Consider the following 22,804-nt stretch of genomic DNA (forward strand, 5'->3'; position numbering starts at 1 on the left):
TTCTAGGCCCCTGGTGTCTCTCGTTACCAATACCCTTCTAGGCCCCTGGTGTCTCTCGTTGCCAATAACCTTCTAGGCCCCTGGTGTCTCTCGTTACCAATAACCGCATAGACCCCTGGTATCTCTCGTTACCATTAACCTTCTATGCCCATAGTGTGTCTCGTTACCAATAACCTTCTATAAACCTTCTAGGCCCTTGGTATCTCTCGTTACTAATAACTTTCTATAAACCTTCTAGGCCCTTGATATCTCTCGTTACCAATATCCTTCTATAAACCCTCTAGGCCCCTGGTGTCTCTCGTTATCAATACCCTTCTAGGCCCCAGGTGTCTCTCGTTACCAATACCCTTCTAGGCCCCAGGTGTTTCTCGTTACCAATAACCGCATAGACCCCTGGTATCTCTCGTTACCATTAACCTTCTATGCCCATAGTGTGTCTCGTTACCAATAACCTTCTATAAACCTTCTAGGCCCTTGGTACATGTATCTCTCGTTACCAATAACCTTCTATAAACCTTCTAGGCCCTTGGTATCTCTCGTTACCAATAACTTTCTATAAACCTTCTAGGCCCTTGATATCTCTCGTTACCAATAACCTTCTATAAACCTTCTATGCCCATAGTGTGTCTCGTTACCAATAACCTTCTATATATAAACCTTCTAGGCCCTTGGTACATGTATCTCTCATTACCAATAACCTTTTATAAACCTTCTAGGCCCTTGATATCTCTCGTTACTAATAACCTTCTATAAACCTTCTAGGCCCTTGGTATCTCTCGTTACTAATAACCTTTTATAAACCTTCTAGGCCCTTGGTATCTCTCGTTACCAATAACCTTCTATAAACCTTCTAGGCCCTTGGTATCTCTCGTTACCAATAACCTTCTATAAACCTTCTAGGCCCTTGGTACATGTATCTCTCGTTACCAATAACCTTCTATAAACCTTCTAGGCCCTTGGTATCTCTCGTTACCAATAACCTTCTATAAACCTTCTAGGCCCTTGGTATCTCTCGTTACCAATAACCTTCTATAAACCTTCTAGGCCCTTGGTACATGTATCTCTCATTACCAATAACCTTCTATAAACCTTCTAGGCCCTTGGTATCTCTCGTTACCAATAACCTTCTATAAACCTTCTAGGCCCTTGGTATCTCTCGTTACCAATAACCTTCTATAAACCCTCTAGGCCCCTAGTGTCTCTCGTTACCATTAATTTTCTAGGCCCATAGTGTGTCTCGTTACCAATAACCCTTTAGGCCCCTGGTGTCTCTCGTTACCATTAACCTTCCAGGCCCCTCGTTTCATTCGTTGTCATTCACTTTCTAGGACACTGGTGTCTCCCGTTACTAATCATCTTCTTGATCCCCGGTGTGAATGTTATATCCATATCAATGCAAAAGGATAATTATCTTTAGTTCTCAAATCTCTTCTTGGCTTAGCAATTCTGTCTCGATACTTTCAAAATTGTTATATCTGTACATGTTTTTATTTATCAAGTTAAATTCCATGTTGTATATGTGATTAATTACAACCCTCAAATAAACTATACTGGTCTTACTAGTAAACTTTCCACAATCCTGCCGCACTGTCAGAAGTAGATTTATTCAAATATCGTATATAAAGATAATATCTGCATGAAAGAAATCCAACCTCTGTGATCATATTAGGTTTTGTATTTCAATAATTAATTCAATTTTAAAAGTCTCAGTGAATTATATTTTATTATAATCGACGTTCCTATTATTCCTAATTCAGTACTTGAATTTGATTAGCGTGTGTATTTAAACAGACTTAAGTCATTTAAACGCGGAGAGGTCAAATTACTACTGTGCATTTTTATTTTAGGTATTTTATATGTGTAGTTATATGTATGTTAGAGTTATCTTCCTAGCTTAAAGCTAATTTGTATGGTAAAAGAGAAGATACTGACATTTTTTATTGTAGGTATTGTATGTGTGTAGTAACATTTTGATAGAGTTATCTTCCTTGTTTAAAGCTAATTTGTATGGTAAAAGAGAAGATACTGACATTTTTATTGTAGGTATTGTATGTGTGTAGTTACATGTTTGTTAGAGTTATCTTCCTTGTTTAAAGCTACATGTAAGTATGGTAAAAGAGAAGATGCTGTAATTTTTTTTTATTGCAGGTATTGTATGTGTGTAGTTACATGTTTGATAGAGTTATCTTCCTTGTTTAAAGCTGCATGTAAGTATGGTAAAAGAGAAGATGCTGACATCTTTTATTGTAGGTATTGTATGTGTGTAGTTACATGTTTGATAGAGTTATCTTCCTTGTTTAAAGCTACATGTAAGTATGGTAAAAGAGAAGATGCTGACATCTTTTATTGCAGGTATTGTATGTGTGTAGTTACATGTTTGATAGAGTTATCTTCCTTGTTTAAAGCTACATGTAAGTATGGTAAAAGAGAAGATGCTGACATCTTTTATTGCAGGTATTGTATGTGTGTAGTTACATGTTTGTTAGAGTTATCTTCCTTGTTTAAAGCTACATGTAAGTATGGTAAAAGAGAAGATGCTGTGATTATCATAAACTATAAAGACAATAAAGACTCGATAACACAACATAACATGGTGCCTTCTTCAATTGTATAAAATCACACGGATGTATCACAGTGATCTTTTATTTTATAATAAAGCATAAAACATAAAAACAAGCATTTGGTAGCATTTTACCTCTTATGGAACTTGGGAAGGAAAATCAGATTACTAAAGATCATTTTGAAAGATTTCTCAATGCGCATTAATGCAGTGATAAGCTAAATGAAATGTTGAACAATTTAAAGTGGAAGAATCTGGGGTTTTTTTTGTATGCTGAACAAAATAAACAATCAACATATCTTCATTCTTGATGAATATAATATGATGTCACGTGTTCACTTTTCCACTCCACTTGTTCCAAGGGTATCGTCATTGATTAGTGTTCCCCAATTAGTACACAGTCTAAACATATATTAGGCGCCAGTATTATCATAAACTAATTATCTTAATAAATTATCAGAGATACTATTTACACGCATTCATCAAAAGTATACAAAATGTATGATAACCGGGAAACAATGACAAAGTATACTGTTCGGGTAGGGAGTGAGTACACACAATATAACGACTAAGTATACTGGTCGGGTAGGGAGTGAGTACAGACAATGTAATGACAAAGATATCGGTCGGGTAGGGAGTGAGTACAAGTAATGATATGGCAATGTAAACTGTTCGGGTAGGGAGTGAGTAAACACGATATAAGAACTAAGTATACTGGTCGGGTAGGGAGTGAGTACAGACAATGCAATGACAAAGTATATCGGTCGGGTATAGGGAGTGAGTACAAACAATGTAATAGCAATGTATACTGGTCGGGTAGGGAGTGAATACAGGCAACATAATGCCAAAGTATCCTGGTCGGGTATAAAGTGGTCAGTTATGGAGTGAGTACAGACAATGTAAGGACACGATATACTGGTCGGGTAGGGAGTGAGTACAAACAATGTAATGGAAAAGTACACTGGTCAGCTAGAGAGAGAGAGAGAGTACAGACAATGTAATGGAAAAGTACACTGGTCAGCTAGAGAGAGAGAGAGAGAGTACAGACAATGTGATGGAAAAGTACACTGGTCAGCTAGAGAGAGAGAGAGAGTACAGACAATGTAATGGCAAAGTAAACTGGTCAGCTTGGGAGTGAGTACAGACAATGTAAGGACAAGATATACTGGTCGGGTGGGGAGTGATTACAGACAGTGTAATGGCAAAGTATACTGGTCAGCTTGGGAGTGAGTACAGACAATGTAAGGACAAGATATACTGGTCGGGTGGGGAGTGATTACAGACAGTGTAATGGCAAAGTATACTGGTCAGCTTGGGAGTGAGTACAGACAATGTAAGGACAAGATATACTGGTCGGGTGGGGAGTGATTACAGACAGTGTAATGGCAAAGTATACTGGTCAGCTTGGGAGTGAGTACAGACAATGTAAGGACAAGATATACTGGTCGGGTGGGGAGTGATTACAGACAATGTGATGGAAAAGTATACTGGTCAGCTAGGGAGTAAGTAAAAAACAATGTAGTATCAAAATATACTGGTCAGCTAGGGAGTGAGTACAAACAATGTGATGGAAAATTATACTGGTCAGCTAGGGAGTAAGAATGGTCAGCTAGGGAGTGAGTACAGACAATGTGATGGAAAAGTATTCTGGTCAGCTAGGGAGTAAGAATGGTCAGCTAGGGAGTGAGTACAGACAATGTAAGGACATGATTTACTGGTAAAGTATACTGGTCAACTAGGGAGTGCGTACAGCAATTTAAGGACACGATATACTGGTCGGTTGGGGAGTGAGTACAGACAGTGTAATGGCAAAGTATACTGGTCAACTAGGGAGTGTGTACAGACAATGTAAGGACAAGATATACTGGTCGGGTGGGGAGTGATTACAGACAATGTAATGGCAAAGTATACTTGTCAGCTAGAGAGAGAGAGAGTACAGACAATGCAATGGCAAAGTATACTGGTCAACTAGGGAGTGTGTACAGACAATGTAAGGACATGATTTACTGGTAAAGTATACTGGTCAACTAGGGAGTGGGTACAGACAATGTAAGGACAAGATATACTGGTCGGGTGGGGAGTGATTACAGACAATTTAATGGCAAAGTATACTGGTCAGCTAGAGAGAGAGAGAGTACAGACAATGTAAGGACAAGATATACTGGTCGGGTGGGGAGTGAGTACAGACAGTGTAATGGCAAAGTATACTGGTCAGCTAGAGAGAGAGAGTACAGACAATGTAAGGACAAGATATACTGGTCGGGTGGGGAGTGAGTACAGACAGTGTAATGGCAAAGTATACTGGTCAACTAGGGAGTGGGTACAGACAATGTAAGGACAAGATATACTGGTCGGGTGGGGAGTGAGTACAGACAATTTAATGGCAAAGTATACTGGTCAACTATGGAGTGGGTACAGACAATGTAAGGACAAGATATACTGGTCGGGTGGGGAGTGAGTACAGACAATTTAATGGCAAAGTATACTGGTCAACTAGGGAGTGGGTACAGACAATGTAAGGACACGATATACTGGTCGGGTTGGAAGTGATATCCAGTTCTAGAAAATGTATCAATTAATATGATCTCCGATAAGATTAATTAGAATGTATCGCTATGACTTCGACCAATTCTTTTCTTCAGAACTTTTTTCATGTTGTATAATTTTGAGCGAGGTTTGTCTGTATTTGAACTGATATTTGCCGCACTCTGGCATTTCACAAAATCCCTACGCAGTTGAACTATGAGTTCCTCCATTGCATCCGCTACACTCTGATATCCATCCGCCACAGAAAGTTCAAACAACGGACACTCCAGTGAGTGGGCCAGTGAGGTACTATCCTCCTCGCTCACCGCACGAGCGTCACGCAAGTCAAGTTTATTAGCGATTAGAACCAATGGTCTCTCGTTTCCTTTCAAACGGAATAAAATATCCTTAAGGCGTTTTACCTGGTGGAAACTTGTAGTGTCCGTCACTGAATACATTATCACGTAACCATCAGCCCACTTCAGGTTTTTCTCCGTGTCTTCTGGATTACACTGTAACACACATTACAGACTTACACAAAATGCCATTTAATGTTATCTACATGAATATTGACATCAGTGATCCTCGATACTTCAGGGGCTACTATCAGCGTCGTTATATCCACTCCCCGGAATATCTCATAGCAAAGCTGAAGGCAGTTCAGGAGATAAAAAAAACCCTGACCAATCACAGGCCTGTAGATACTTACTTTGAAAATTACAGAGACCTGTTTTATCTGTTGTCGCACACACAGCCGTCAGATTTGGTATGACATATTCCTGGGTTGGGTACCATGATAGTGATACTAATCCCTGGACTATCGAGGATCGACTACTTACTATAATAATCTGGATGGAGAAAGACATACTGACAAACGGTTACTTAACAACTATAACAAACGTAGAGAAAAAATGTTAGTGACGGTTTGATAAAACATCAGCTCTGTTATCAAAATAACATTATTTATCAATTATCATAATAAGTAAATGTGTCGGAGATGGTAATTATAACTTAGCGTGACGAGATGGTAAGAACTGTTCAGCTAAGCAGTTAACTATAAGGATAATCCACACACTACAAAAGTTGTTTTCAGTCTAAAAAGTTAACTCGCCCAATTTCAGAAGAAATACGTTATATAGTCATACTAAAACACGGGTCAACCCGGTCAACTTAACATTATCATACCTCTGATGCCGTGTCCAAAATCTCCAAAGTGACCACTTCCTCTCTTGGTGACGTCATCTTGTAGGTATACAACATCTCTGTGAGATGAAAGAGATGAATGAGCAATACGAAGTAAATAAAACAAAGAAATAAGCCTCAAAGCAGTATCTTATTACCATTCCATAAACACAATAATATACTAACTTTTTTATATAAAACACCAAAGTAATTTATGATACTTCCAATAACCATTAAAAATCTACGGTAATAAACTTAGCTTGTGCGCTTTGATTAGAAATGTTGTTAAGATATATAATTATCACAATAAAGCATTTTTTCCAATAAAACACGAAGAAACTATTTTGATGAGACTTTTACGTACAACAAACTTCACGATAGAAGAAAGGTTGTCGGTTAATAATCGAAATAGCATTACTATATTGTTTTAGCACGTGTCTTTAAAAAGGAGCTAAATGCAGCATAAATTCCTTCTAGATACAAAGGGATTATGCAAGGGGCTTCTCTGTGGTAGGTATTAGCGTGAAGCACCAAGTACCAAGTAACGTTAGCCACTGTAAATGTATGGTTACCGGTATAGGTCTCATAAAACGGTTATAATGGTTCACTAACCAGTTACACAGAAGCTGAACTCAACGGTTCACCAGCGGTTTCATGATATTTAAACACGTTAACGCATTTAACAACAGTTTACTAACCGTCACCCATAAGTTAAATCAACGGTTCGCTAAACAGTTACCAGGAACTTGAACACATTCAACTTAAATATACTTCATTAACCGGTTACCGATCGTACTGAACGGTTCACCGAAAGATTACCGGGAACTGTTCAACCCAACGGTTTACCAAATGCCTAGCTAGAAGTGTAATGGTTCAGCAATTACCGAAATATTTGTCAGTTTAACTCATTTAGTTCCATCCTGCGGTTCCACACCTGTTCAAAATCTGTGATATTTATAACCACTTACCTTTATTCCTGTCATAGTCGCCGATATAACGCTTCGTTATATAGCGGACAGCAAACGCTACAACACACAACACAGAAATTATCAACATATTTGAAATGGTATGTAATATGGAGGAATCCGAATCGACTTGACTTTTATTGGCTCTAAAGTAGTTACCGAGTGTTTTTTTTTTAATTTACTCGTTGGTCTTTCATATCCATGCCACACCACTAAACCCTGCCTAGGATGCCAAGTAGCCGAAACAAAAGAGACAACTACGTTATAATATAATTCATAATTCTTCTGGTTTGAACTTGTATTTATCAAAAGCTGTTCAAATGTTTTGATTACTGTATTCATGTGCTTCATTTTTACAGACCCGGCTGTTATCTGCGACAAAAAGTGAGTAGTCCCATATGGTTGTTTCTTATATATAAATCATTCTTTATTTGGAACGGTAATTACGAAAAGTGGGCATCGCAGTGGACATCCTTGTCTAATTCCTGTACAGCTCTTTCCCAACTAGACAAAAATATTTTTCAATTAAACATATATTTCAATTCTAATCTGCACGAGAGATACGGTGTTCCAGTATCATCCATCTATATATAGTTTTTTACCGAATTTTAATATAGATCCTGAAAACATATAATTATGTCTTAGTTCTACAGGTGCTATAGGGTACATGTCCACATTCAAACGTTGTCTGTAACTAATTATCATGCTCATGTGCCAACTTATGTTACAAATTAAGGTATTACACATATCACACTGAAGCTGTAACCAGATGACAAGGAATACTACAGTCAATTTACAAGACGTTTGTGTGTGTTTATCACAGCTCAGACGTGTGGCGACGAAACAATAGGACAATGAATTAACGGTTTATTATTTAGTCGCGCACAAAGAAAAAGGAAAAAACCCCAGACATTACTGAAGTAATAATCACCAGCAAAAATGATAACTTAACGTTGATTTTTTTATTTGAATCATTAAACCAAACAAATCCTATACTGGAATCTTGAGAGGGGATTACCTCCCTTGTATAGTAAAGAATCCCACCTCATCAATGACAAGAGTATATAATTACTAAATTCAATGCAATCATCGAACTGTAGTATAAGAGCATACCAGCACGTGTCACCACAATAATACTTCACTATTGAGATAACGTCAAAATACAATACACAATAGGAGCAACAATGGACACGGCTATATAGCTTCTTTAAAGGGCCACTACCTTTCCGGAACGGCTTTTAATTTTTAAATGGGAATGTAAAACGAGATCGATAATTTTGTAGAGTCGCAAAAGTTATTAACTTACCGTTAATACTACATGTATCATCACCATCTGAACAATTTGATGAAAATAAATAAAATGTTAATTTTCATAACGCGGGTCGTCTTATGTTTCCCGCCGTCATACTAAATACCGCGCAGTAGTTGACTATAACTGCGCCAGGCGGCAAAACAGTGAAATGACTCTCCACTGTTATTATATATTACGAAGGAAATCTAGCATATGTTTGGTGTTGTAACCTCAGCTTAGGCCACCGGTATATATTTTCTGGTGTTATTAAAGATGCTCCACCGCTGACAAATGGTATATTTTCACTATCAAAAACAGGAGCAGGCGATTTAGTATTTTTCTTCAGTAACAAAAGTTACTTACTTTACACCATTATAACATTTGAAAAGTTTGAGCTTCTAATTTTACTTCAAGTTAAAATTACAAAAAAATAATTAATTGCATCCCGAAAAAATTCCGCGGCACTATATCCTATATGGAATGAAGTACCGATTGCGCATGCACCAAAAGCAAAATACATTATTTTATAATACTTTTTCTGTTAATTAGACATATATATACACTATTAAATACCCATTATTGTTCAAGTGATGAATATCATTTATGCTCTGTCGGCGGTGGAGCATCTTTAATGTTTTTAAGAAACATTTATGGTTTGCTCTGGAAAGTTAGTGGACCTTTAAAAAAAGTCGTTTCGGAAAGGTAGTCTGCCTTGAACGATCATTTTGTATAATGGTCATCTACTTAACACTGGGTTAACTCATTCCTTTATTTTCTGGTGGTCTTTAATGACAGGTTTGATTATACGTAAATGTTGTGGCTTTTAGACATTTTGATATGCGTGTCTTCATTCTGATCTATCGGACGGAGGGAAACAAAGGGAAGTAACCCTGATAGATCACAATATCATGTCTTCTGTACCCATCATGATGAAGAAACATCCGGATTAATCTGAAGAAAGCAATATGTAGGGAGCCAGAACATTACGTACAGTGCCAGGTACGTCTATATGTTTTCTTGTAATGAAGATGTATTTATCAATTTGGAAGCTTTAAGTGATATCAGCGGTTAATAGCTGACAGGGAATATAAATACAGACCCGAGATATCAAACATCTCTCATGACTTGACCGAGAAACCCTTGGCGGTGGTAAGATTGGGTCGGTATGGGGGTAGACTGTGTGGGTAGATGTTGGAGCTAAGTACTCAACAGCTTTTATAGATAACATCCCACGGGTCAAATAAATAAATACGTCACCGATGATGGAACACTGCAGTTGCCTGTCGGGTTTAGTAAATAATGCACCAAAAAACTTCCAAAGCTCTGGCTCGTACCGGTCTTAGATCTGGCTTGACTTTAATACTCGTCAAACTGTTGGCTACATCGAAACGGGCATATCAAACTCGAACATTGAAATAAACACAGGAAGCCATCTATCAGGAATCGCTTGACGTTGTGAACTTCGGATTTACCTTATTTTCTTATAGATAAATATGAGTGAACGTTTGAGCGTTCGTACAAAATTAGATATATAGATATATCAGAAGTTTTTCTTGTTTGTAAATACATCATACATTCTTTGGTGTGTTGTAAATTAGTTTTTAAGCTCTCTAGCAGGACAAAAAAAACCGCGGATGTTAAGGGCATGGTATCAGGACGCGAGAAGGGAAATATGGCACACTTAATACAAAATATGACAAATGGCGGGGGCACCAGCAGGGACGTTAACGCGGGAACACCGGGACATGGTAATAAAGTAAAAGTTACATTTATCTTAACACAGGGACATGGTAATAAAGAACAATTTATAATTTATTTATCTTATCTTAACACAGGGACATGGTAATAAAGTACAAGTTACATTTATCTTAACACAGGGACATGGTAATAAAGTACATGTTATATTTATCTTAACACAGGGACATGGTCATAAAGTATAAGTTACATTTATCTTAACACAGGGACATGGTCATAAAGTACAAGTTACATTTATCTTAACACAGGGACATGGTAATAAAGTACAATTTATATTAATCTTAACACAGGGACATGGTCATAAAGTACATGTTATGTTTATCTTAACACAGGGAATGGTAATTAAGTATAAGTTACATTTATCTTAACACAGGAACATGGTCATAAAGTATAAGTTACATTAATCTTAACACAGGGACATGCTAATAAAGTACAATTTATATTAATCTTAACACAGGGACATGGTCATAAAGTACATGTTATGTTTATCTTAACACAGGGAATGGTAATTAAGTACAAATTATATTTATCTTAACACAGGGACATGGTAATAAAGTACAATTTATATTTATCTTAACACAGGGATATGGTCATAAAGTACATGTTATATTTATCTTAACACAGGGACATGGTAATTAAGTACAAATTATATTTATCTTAACACAGGGACATGGTCATAAAGTACAAATTACATTTATCTTAACACAGGGACATGGTATTATTAAAGGTATAAGTAAAATTACATTTATCTTAACACAGGGACATGGTCATAAAGTATAAGTTACATTTATCTTAACACAGGGACATGGTCATAAAGTACAATTATATTTATCTTAACACAGGGACATGGTCATAAAGTATAAGTTAATTTATCTTATGGTCATAAAGTACAAGTTATATTTATCTTAACACAGGGACATGGTCATAAAGTACAAGTACAATTTATCTTAAAATAAAGTACTTTTATCTTAACACAGGGACATGGTCATAAAGTAAAAGTTACATTTATCTTAACACAGGGACATGGTAATAAAGAACAATTTATATTTATCTTAACACAGGGACATGGTCATAAAGTATAAATTACATTTATCTTAACACAGGGACATGGTCATAAAGTATAAGTTACATTTATCTTAACACAGGGACATGGTCATAAAGTATAAGTTACATTCATCTTAACACAGGGACATGGTCATACAGTTTAAGTAACATTAACACAGGGACATGCTAATAAAGTACAATTTATATTTATCTTTACACAGGGACATTGATAAAAAGTACATGTTACATTTATCTTAACACAGGGACATGGTCATAAAGTATAAATTACATTTATCTTAACACAGGGACATGGTAATAAAGTACAATTTATATTTATCTTAACACAGGGACATGGTAATAAAGTACAATTTATATTTATCTTAACACAGGGACATGGTCCTAAAGTACAATTTATGATTATCTTAACACAGGGACATGGTAATTAAGTACAAATTAAATTTATCTTAACACAGGGACATGGTCATAAAGTAAAAGTTACATTTATCTTAACACAGGGACATGGTAATAAAGAACAATTTTTATTTATCTTTAAACAGGGACATGGTCATAAAGTACATGTTACATTTATCTTAACACAGGGACATGGTCATAAAGTACAATTTATATTTATCTTAACACAGGGACATGGTCATAAAGTATAAATTACATTTATCTTAACACAGGGACATGGTCATAAAGTACAAGTTGTATTTATCTTAACACAGGGACATGGTAATAAAGTACAATTTATATTTATCTTAACACAGGGACATGGTCATAAAGTACAAGTTACATTTATCTTAACACAGGGACATGGTCATAAAGTATAAGTTACATTTATCTTAACACAGGAACATGGTCATAAAGTATAAGTTACATTTATCTTAACACAGGGACATGCTAATAAAGTACAATTTATATTAATCTTAACACAGGGACATGGTCATAAAGTACATGTTATGTTTATCTTAACACAGGGAATGGTAATTAAGTATAAGTTACATTTATCTTAACACAGGAACATGGTCATAAAGTATAAGTTACATTTATCTTAACACAGGGACATGCTAATAAAGTACAATTTATATTAATCTTAACACAGGGACATGGTCATAAAGTACATGTTATGTTTATCTTAACACAGGGACATGGTAATTAAGTACAAATTATATTTATCTTAACACAGGGACATGGTAATAAAGTACAATTTATATTTATCTTAACACAGGGACATGGTCATAAAGTACATGTTATATTTATCTTAACACAGGGACATGGTAATTAAGTACAAATTATATTTATCTTAACACAGGGACATGGTCATAAAGTACAAATTACATTTATCTTAACACAGGGACATGGTCATAAAGTATAAGTTACATTTATCTTAACACAGGGACATGGTCATAAAGTATAAGTTACATTTATCTTAACACGGGGACATGGTCATAAAGTACAATTTACATTTATCTTAACACAGGGACATGGTCATAAAGTACATGTTATATTTATGTCATAAAGTACAAGTTATATTTATCTTAACACAGGGACATGGTCATAAAGTACAAGTTCTATTTATCTTAACACAGGGACATGGTAATTAAGTACAAATTATATTTATCTTAACACAGGGACATGGTCATAAAGTAAAAGTTACATTTATCTTAACACAGGGACATGGTAATAAAGAACAATTTTTATTTATCTTTAAACAGGGACATGGTCATAAAGTACATGTTACATTTATCTTAACACAGGGACATGGTCATAAAGTATAAGTTACATTTATCTTAACACAGGGACATGGTCATAAAGTATAAGTTACATTCATCTTAACACAGGGACATGGTCATACAGTTTAAGTAACATTAACACAGGGACATGCTAATAAAGTACAATTTATATTTATCTTTACACAGGGACATTGATAAAAAGTACATGTTACATTTATCTTAACACAGGGACATGGTCATAAAGTATAAATTACATTTATCTTAACACAGGGACATGGTAATAAAGTACAATTTATATTTATCTTAACACAGGGACATGGTAATAAAGTACAATTTATATTTATCTTAACACAGGGACATGGTCCTAAAGTACAATTTATATTTATCTTAACACAGGGACATGCTAATAAAGTACAATTTATATTTATCTTAACACAGGGACATGGTCATAAAGTACAAGTTTTATTTATCTTAACACAGGGACATGGTCATAAAGTACAAGTTATATTTATCTTCACACAGGGACATGGTAATTAAGTACAAATTATATTTATCTTAACACAGAGACATGGTAATAAAGTACAATTTATATCTATCTTAACACAGGAACATGGTAATAAAGTATAAGTTACATTTATCTAAATACAGGGACATGGTAATTAAGTACAAGTTACATTTATTTTAACACAGGGGCATGGTCATAAAGTACAAGTTATATTTATCTAAACACAGGGACATGGTAATTAAGTACAAATCATATTTATCTTAACACAGGGACATGGTCATAAAGTAAAAGTAACATTTATCTTAACACAGAGACATGGTAATAAAGAACAATTTTTATTTATCTTTACACAGGGACATGGTAATAAAGTACATGTTACATTTATCTTAACACAGGGACATGGTCATAAAGTATAAGTTACATTTATCTTAACACAGGGACATGGTCATAAAGTATAAGTTACATTTATCTTAACACAGGGACATGGTAATAAAGTACAATTTATATTTATCTTAACACAGGGACATGGTAATAAAGTACAATTTATATTTATCTTAACACAGGGACATGGTCATAAAGTACAATTTATATTTATCTTAACACAGGGACATGCTAATAAAGTACAATTTATATTTATCTTAACACAGGGACATGGTAATAAAGTACAAGTTTTATTTATCTTAACACAGGGACATGGTCATAAAGTACAAGTTTTATTTATCTTAACACAGGGACATGGTAATAAAGTACAAGTTGTATTTATCTTAACACAGGGACATGGTAATTAAGTACAAATTATATTTATCTTAACACAGAGACATGGTAATAAAGTACAATTTATATCTATCTTAACACAGGAACATGGTAATAAAGTACAAGTTATATTTATCTAAACACAGGGACATGGTAATTAAGTACAAATCATATTTATCTTAACACAGGGACATGGTCATAAAGTAAAAGTAACATTTATCTTAACACAGAGACATGGTAATAAAGAACAATTTTTATTTATCTTTACACAGGGACATGGTAATAAAGTACATGTTACATTTATCTTAACACAGGGACATGGTCATAAAGTATAAGTTACATTTATCTTAACACAGGGACATGGTCATAAAGTATAAATTACATTTATCTTAACACAGGGACATGGTAATAAAGTACAATTTATATTTATCTTAACACAGGGACATGGTAATAAAGTACAATTTATATTTATCTTAACACAGGGACATGGTCATAAAGTACAATATATATTTATCTTAACACAGGGACATGCTAATAAAGTACAATTTATATTTATCTTAACACAGGGACATGGTCATAAAGTACAAGTTTTATTTATCTTAACACAGGGACATGGTCATAAAGTACAAGTTTTATTTATCTTAACACAGGGACATGGTCATAAAGTACAAGTTGTATTTATCTTAACACAGGGACATGGTAATTAAGTACAAATTATATTTATCTTAACACAGAGACATGGTAATAAAGTACAATTTATATCTATCTTAACACAGGAACATGGTAATAAAGTACAAGTGACATTTATCTTAACACAGGAACATGGTAATAAAGTATAAGTTACATTTATCTTAACACAGGGACATGGTCATAAAGTATAAGTTACATTTATCTTAACACAGGAACATGGTAATAATGTACAAGTGACATTTATCTTAACACAGTGACAAGATAATAAAGTACAAGTTACATTTATCTTAACACAGGGACATGGTCATAAAGTATAAGTTACATTTATCTTAACACAGGAACATGGTAATAATGTACAAGTGACATTTATCTTAACACAGTGACAAGATAATAATGTACAAGTGACATTTATCTAAATACAGGGACATGGTAATAAAGTACAAGTTACATTTATTTTAACACAGGGACATGGTCATAAAGTACAAGTTATATTTATCTAAACACAGGGACATGGTAATTAAGTACAAGTTACATTTAATTTAACACAGTGACATCAGAATTTATTATACAGTCTAACCGTATTTTAACTACGCCGACTTAGGAATGGAATACAGTTATTACATAGCAATGAACATTTACGAGGGATGTTCCGAAATTAATGTTACTTGCGTAATATCTCGTGGAAATCGTATTAAATGAGCTTAAAACTACCTCGTGGCGATAGCGTGATATCTGAAGCGTGATATAGGTAAATATCTCGCTCACAATTACACTGACCTTGGTGCTGTGTACATTGTTTTGTAGCGCACTCATTACACTCTATACAAATATGGTTGGCAAGAGAGTTGAAAACGTAATTGAAATTAGGGCCTATATCAAAAGTAGGTCTCTACTTGGCTTAAAGCCGGTGGATATTCATCGTGAGGTGTGTGATATATATGGGAAGGGTCAAATGTCATATATGACTATTTGTAGGTGGGTTGCTCGATTTAAGTCGGGACACCAGCAGCTTAAAGATGCTGCCCACACAGGTCGCCCTGCAACAACAACAACAAAGCATAACATTGAACTAATTCGGCAAATCCTTGAAAAAGATGCAAGGTACACTGTCCGGCAGTTAGCTAAAATGACAGGCTTGTCTTTAGCACGTATTCATTGCATTTTAAAGAAACATCTTAAGCTGGGCAAGATCAATGCCAGGTGGATACCCCATTTACTAACTGACAACCAAAAGAGGTCCCGGGTTGACAAGGCCAAATCCTTATTGAAGAAATACCCAAAATACAGCAAAAAGGCTTTTGATAATTTGGTCACAGGTGATGAAACATGGGTGTATTTTTTCGAACCCAAAAGAAAATGCTCTAATCGAATCTGGGCAAACAAAAACGCCAGGCGCCCTAGCATTGCTAAAAGAATACGCACCGTGAGGAAGGTTTTGTATGTCATATTCTTTGATAACAAGGGTCCAATCATTCAAATCCCTGTTCCAAAAGGCAAAACTGTCACAGCGAAGTATTATAGAGACGTTGTACTTCGAAAACTTAGGAAAGTCTACAAACGCCGCCGTCCACAGACAGGTTTGAAGTACCTCAGGCTCTTACATGATAATGCGCCAGCACACAAGGCGCGCATTGTAACGGAGTTTTTGAAGGCAGAAAAGGTCACTGTCCTCCCCCACCCTGCATATTCACCAGACTTGACCCCCTGTGACTTTTTCTTGTTCCCCAAACTAAAATTTCACCTGTCTGGAACAAAATATAAATCAAGAAATGCCCTTGGCTCTGCCATTTACCAGTATCTTATAAATACCAATTCAAGAGTGCGAAAACTGTTTCCAAAAGTGGATCGATCAGTTTAAACGATGCATAAGTGCAGAGGGGGAGTACTTCGAGGGACAGGGCAAAGTAAAATGATCAGAATTACTTCTATCAAAGAGAAATCACCAAAGTAACAATAATTTTGGAACACCCCTTGTATCAAATATTCAAAGTTATTTCATCTGCTAACACGAATGGCTCTTCGTTAAATCTATCTTGTTGACTAGAGTGGATTAATGATTGTAAGTGGGGACCTAAGTACCAAAGGAGAAACTATGTACAGATGTACATGTATTTGGGCATGTGATACTGGACGGGGGACGAGGGACTAACTGGATATGGACATTATTGTTGATGACTCGATTATCCTTTTTCACGACCGAAAGAGAAAAACAAACTAATGCCATATTGGCAGTTCCAGTAGAATTTTGATCCATAGTCTTACTGCCTCTATATATCAACGCTTCTGTATATATCTTGACAAGTGTATTACTATAATGTGAACACTATCTGTGTCCCATCACTGGATATTGGAGTCCGCGCCAGCCGCACCGTTGTGCATGTAACCAAGTGATTAAGATATAATTTGATGTGCGCCAACAGGAATGTTTATGTCGTACAAATGAGAGTTTCCGGTGTGCAGTAATATGGAGCGTTTCATCTTTACCTAAACCCCGTGTAATATTGTTCACAGTAACCTGTATAAAAACATGCAGCGTCCGCCGTAGGTGTTGGGAGGCACCGCATCAACTCGGCGCTAACAACTTTCATCTGCCTGTCGAGCACAGCTCGTTAGCGTTAAAGACTATCAACTCCGCAAGTCTTCTTTTAAACATAGTCCTCTCCTGTAGCTTTCCTGTGATGTCGCAATGTCTCTGGTTTTCTTGTTGCTTTATGCCTCTGCCAAACTTGTGTTAATTAATATGAACCACACTAATTAGAAAGCCACTACCTATCGTCAATGAGTTTATACATTTTACTGAATACTATCACAGTGCTACGGTGGCTGAGAAAGGACATAGAAAAAAAATATTGCATGCAAACGAAATATTATAGCGTTTATATACAATATAGCGTCGATATTCAATGGGTTAATGAGTGTCGTAATATCAACGACAGTGGTAGTAACACCTGGAATATCGAGGATGCCAAACCAGGTGTAATTTGTCTGACCTAACTCTAGATATATATGTGGATAACGTGAGAAACAGACTCTCTAACTAGTGAAGATAGATGCCGTTGTGTGATGCTATGTTTGTTCTGGCTACATGACCCTGAATCACGTCTACTTCTGTATCCTGACATCAATCTATCAGCATCTGGAGAAACAGTACAGAACTGAGGCCACCCCGACCCCACAGGCCGGATATATATACAACCAATGTCATTTATCATACGTCAGCACATTGTAAACTATCGCAACGGAAACAGTCATCGATCATCGAAACTTACTTCATTGAATAACTTCCATAGCTACAATTTCTTGAATTCCCATTTGATCGCATGTATGTCGTGTCAATCGTTAACGAGAAAATACATCTGGAGTAGATAAAATGCAAATATATAGTATCTATCTAGGAGAAGTCATTATTTTGGAAAATAATCGAATTTGCAATCCTTTACCTTGATATCAAAGCACATGCAGTAAAAAACACATAAAAATGGTTCAAGGTGATGCAAATATATTGCAGACATTGTCAAGATATTCATACCCCAAACCGACTGCGAACGAACTGTCTCTATTATTATTTATAGTGGCAATTAAATGCTATTAGAATAATTATTATCAGATGTACACATGTAGATAAACTGTAAATGATTTCCATAGTTATGTGTTCTGTTATTGATACCTGGTGACTAGATCTATATGCGATTGTTTCTCGACCGGACATCGGGCACCTATATCAATAAATCTGAAATACCTAGAATTCCTTCTAAATTGATTTTTGCTGCTGATTGATACAAACAGAATGTGAATAATCCAAACAGAGACTGGGTTAGTGGGAGGGTTATTTATAAAGATACCGCTAAAACACAGAACGGAAATCCAACGTCTGTTTCTTCTTAAATCAACGTCCGTTCTAAATTCTGACTTAAATCAGACGAGGTGTTCTTTATCTCATAACAATTAGGATTTCACAGGACTTGTATGTAATAATATATTGGTTTCACATCTACATCTGAAGGTTACTGCCGTCATTGAGTACACAGAGAAATACGTTACTGTCTAATTATCTAGTTTTATCATACTACAATCGGTGGGAGGTTTTTGAACTAACGGTGTATGGCCTGTACGTGCAGCTTTCATTCTATTGTAACTTGTCGATTGGTACATAAATATGCATAATAATGATAATGTAAAAAAAAAAAAAAAAACAAACAAAAAAACACACTTCTAGTATCTTTCTATCTATTGGTCTTTAGTCAGTCTATTATACATTTGAATGATTCAATGTTTTTCTATCACCATGCATTGTTATATACATGTATTTTGATTTCAGAAATGAACAGCCACATGCCTGGCACACCACCTATGAATTGTGGTGAGTTTGGGGTAAACAATTTTACTACAAATCTAATTGTGTCTTTGTCTTACATAAATGTACATAAAGCAACACTTTCAAAAAAGGAATTGGTGTGGGAGGAAAACCGATGTTCTCGAGAAAAAAACATCGACCGACGACCAATATCGCGACCCGTACACTATAACCATTCAGCTACCGCGACCATACCACAGGGGCTTGTTACAAGCCCCTGTGGACCATACTTAGTAATAATAGACGCATATCACCTAGAGGTGGATGTGTCAAGTACATTGTATATGCAAGACACAGGGATCTAAGAGTTATGGTTCTTTAATATAGACCTACCGGAGAGCCGACAGACCATTTTAGACATTTTAGGGATCTAGATAACGCTAAAACGTATTCTAAGGTAGAATAGATTTTAGCGATTTATGATCTATATAGTACGTGTACCATGTAGAATTCAATTTTAGCTATATTTTTTGTCTAGACCCCTAAAACGTCTAATGTGGTCTATAGGCACGCCGGTGGGTCCAAATTGATATTAACTCTAACTAATTCTCAGATCCCTAAGATGCGAGATGGAAAGTATATGACAAATGGTGGACACCTTATCCACTCAGCAGGTTTTCTTTCTCATAAATAAGTATGCATGTACATGTATGCATTTTTATCACAACCATCAAAAGAACTTGGAACTAGATCTAGGCATACAATGCATCTAGTTGTGGAGTAATTCGGTTGTGGTGATAGAACTGGAAGTACTTCACACAAGAAAAACAATCTGTACATGTACCTAACGGGTTTTATTTTGGGAACGGTATTCGAGCGAAAGACATTAAATAACACGGAATGAAGACAATATCATTGTAATTATGCGTGCAAACGCGACAAACATGTAGAATGTGGCAATCCTGGGGCGAAGTACCGTGTAGACATTGATATGCGCTGACGAAACAGACATGCAAAGCACGTGTAAGAAATCTCACAAAATGTGAAGGCATAAAACAATCTTACATAACTAAACAATCTGGTAATAAAATGACTAGATTTATTGAATGTAAAGATTAAACATTCGTCTTATTTCTCATATAAACATAAATATTATGAATAATATGCACATTGAAAAATGAAAATTGATAGAGGGATTTGGCACAAGTTGTATTTAATATTAAAATTTTCTCTCTGAATATATACAACCGAAATATACACAGATTGCGTGTCCTTAGCAATGAAAGATAGGCATGAGTTTTATTTCAATGGCATATATAAAACTCAAAAAAATGCCAAAAGATGAAACGCAAACGAACAAACCGTTGATAAAGATGGTGTTTTAGATAAAATGTGTAACATACTATGAAAAAACTCATGCCCTCTGTAACTATGGCTTGTATGTGTATCTGAATGAAGAAAAAAAAACGTTGACAGTTAAACAGCAGGTACAGAAGGCTTCTGTTACCGAAGATATTTACATATATAACGTGATGCTGCTCATAAGATAAATGAGGAACGTCACGGCTATTACACTGTACAGATCACAAAACTATCAAGTATTTCACCACATTGAATTCTTAGAATTTATAATACCAATGCAGGGACTGCGGGTTTTTGTGTTTTATGGGAGCAATAGGATACAAATGATGTGACCCCCTCCCATATTGTGTAATCTCTCACATCATTGTGCGGTAATCTCTCACATTATTGTGTGGCAATCTCCCACATTTATGTGCAGTAATCCTTTACATTATTGTGCGATAATCTCTCACATTACTGTGCGGTAATCTCCCGCATTGTTGTGCGGTGATCTCTCACATTTATGTGCAGTAATCTCCCGCATTGTTGTGCGGTGATCTCTCACATTTATGTGCAGTAATCCTTTACATCATTGTGTGGTAATCTTTCACATTATTATGCGGTAATGTCTCACATTATTGTGTGGTACAGATACTTTATTATTTCATCATTTCACCAACGTTACCAAAGATTAAACGCCGTGTATCATATTTTATGCCGAACGATATATGCTGTGTATCGTTGATAAATAATTTTCTCTAAATCGGAATTATTCGAAAAGACGTCATATTATGTATTTACCATGAAAGTATCGTTATACATTAGTGGGAAATCTACACAAACGGATACCAGAACAGTCAATACTGTCACCACGAGAGCAGATATGATATAAAAAAGTCAATGGAGATGTAACGGCATCTTCAAAATAGCCACAATTCTGAGCACTGTATTCAAAAGATGATTAGTTCCAGCACTTGGTTAATGAAACTTTCATTCCTCATTTTGTTTGTAAAATCTACGATTATCTATCTTACTTGAATGGGAGGATATGAAACGATACTTATTAATAAAGAGCTTAATAAAACTATTTTGGCTTGTAAGTTTGGCAAATCTTTCCATCGAGTAGTCTAATTACCCAGTCTTTAACTTGACCATGAAAGTTTCTTTTTATAATGTCACTATATAATTGATGTACATGTAGATATAGTATTTCTATATACATATACATGTATATATAAATCAATTATAACTTGTGTGCAGCATAACTAAAGAGTTACGCTGATATTGCGTTAACTATACTATCACTGTATGCATTCTATTTATCGTTTACAAATTCTATAGCAAGATAGTTCAGTGTTAAAGACATTAAAATAATTCAATTTTAACGATGAAACTTGTAACTGTATACTGAGACGGCAAACAGTAAATTCAAAAGATGCATGTAGAATTATAAATGTATGGAGATACACCGGTAGTGTGTTGTCTCTACGTCTTTATGGCAATTAACAAGTCTTCATGTTTCAAGATTTTACAAACTAAAACAAAAACTTCGTGAGTAACAAGCGGTAACTGATGGATATTATAAAATAATGTTATGAGCTAAGAAACATATATTGAAATACATTCTTACCTGTTTTGCCAACTCCGGAAGCTCCCAATATTACAATCTTGGCGTTCGTAAACTTCTTTTGTGACATGATGTTCCAGTCGCCCTGTCCTTACTAAGTATGTGAAATACGGCTCTATGCAGTTCACTTTATTTTTCCTTCTGTCTATCCATCTTCTTTATCTGTTTATAGTAAAAAGAATATCAACACTGATATTTTCAGTTTCTCTCTATTGGTATTTCTGTTTTCATAGATAGTTACTTTTTCCTTGCTCTATCTTACAGCCGTTTCTCTTTCCTCTTCAACAGTCTTTCATTCCTGTCGTGTGCTGCCGTCTCTTCTTCCTGACTATACAGATAGCCAACAAACGTTTTGTGCTAGCCAACTACCAGGCTTTGTCCATAAACATGATTTCTCTTTATAGCCTTATCACAAACATCGGAACATAAAATTCTCAGAGATGTAGATATGATCGGATACAGGCAAACAACAGATCTCCCAGCTGCCGTGCTAGCACAGCATCCACTCGTGCCGACTGATAATACCGGAACTACCACA

At 35.5% G+C, this 22,804-nt stretch overlaps 1 protein-coding gene across 1 annotated transcript; it reads right to left on the reverse strand.

The window, feature by feature from the left end:
- Window positions 1-2,603: 2,603 nt before the first annotated feature.
- LOC138329077 (ras-related and estrogen-regulated growth inhibitor-like) lies at window positions 2,604-22,804 on the reverse strand. Its single transcript, XM_069275806.1, has 4 exons — window positions 22,270-22,804; window positions 7,237-7,293; window positions 6,272-6,348; window positions 2,604-5,598 (listed from the first exon to the last, which is right to left on the reverse strand). Exons 1-4 carry the CDS (start codon window positions 22,334-22,336, stop codon window positions 5,161-5,163), a joined length of 639 nt encoding a protein of 212 aa, XP_069131907.1. The 5' UTR covers window positions 22,337-22,804; the 3' UTR covers window positions 2,604-5,160.

The sequence above is a fragment of the Argopecten irradians genome, chromosome 1 (assembly GCF_041381155.1).
Source record: "Argopecten irradians isolate NY chromosome 1, Ai_NY, whole genome shotgun sequence".
NCBI classification, from domain to species: domain Eukaryota; kingdom Metazoa; phylum Mollusca; class Bivalvia; order Pectinida; family Pectinidae; genus Argopecten; species Argopecten irradians.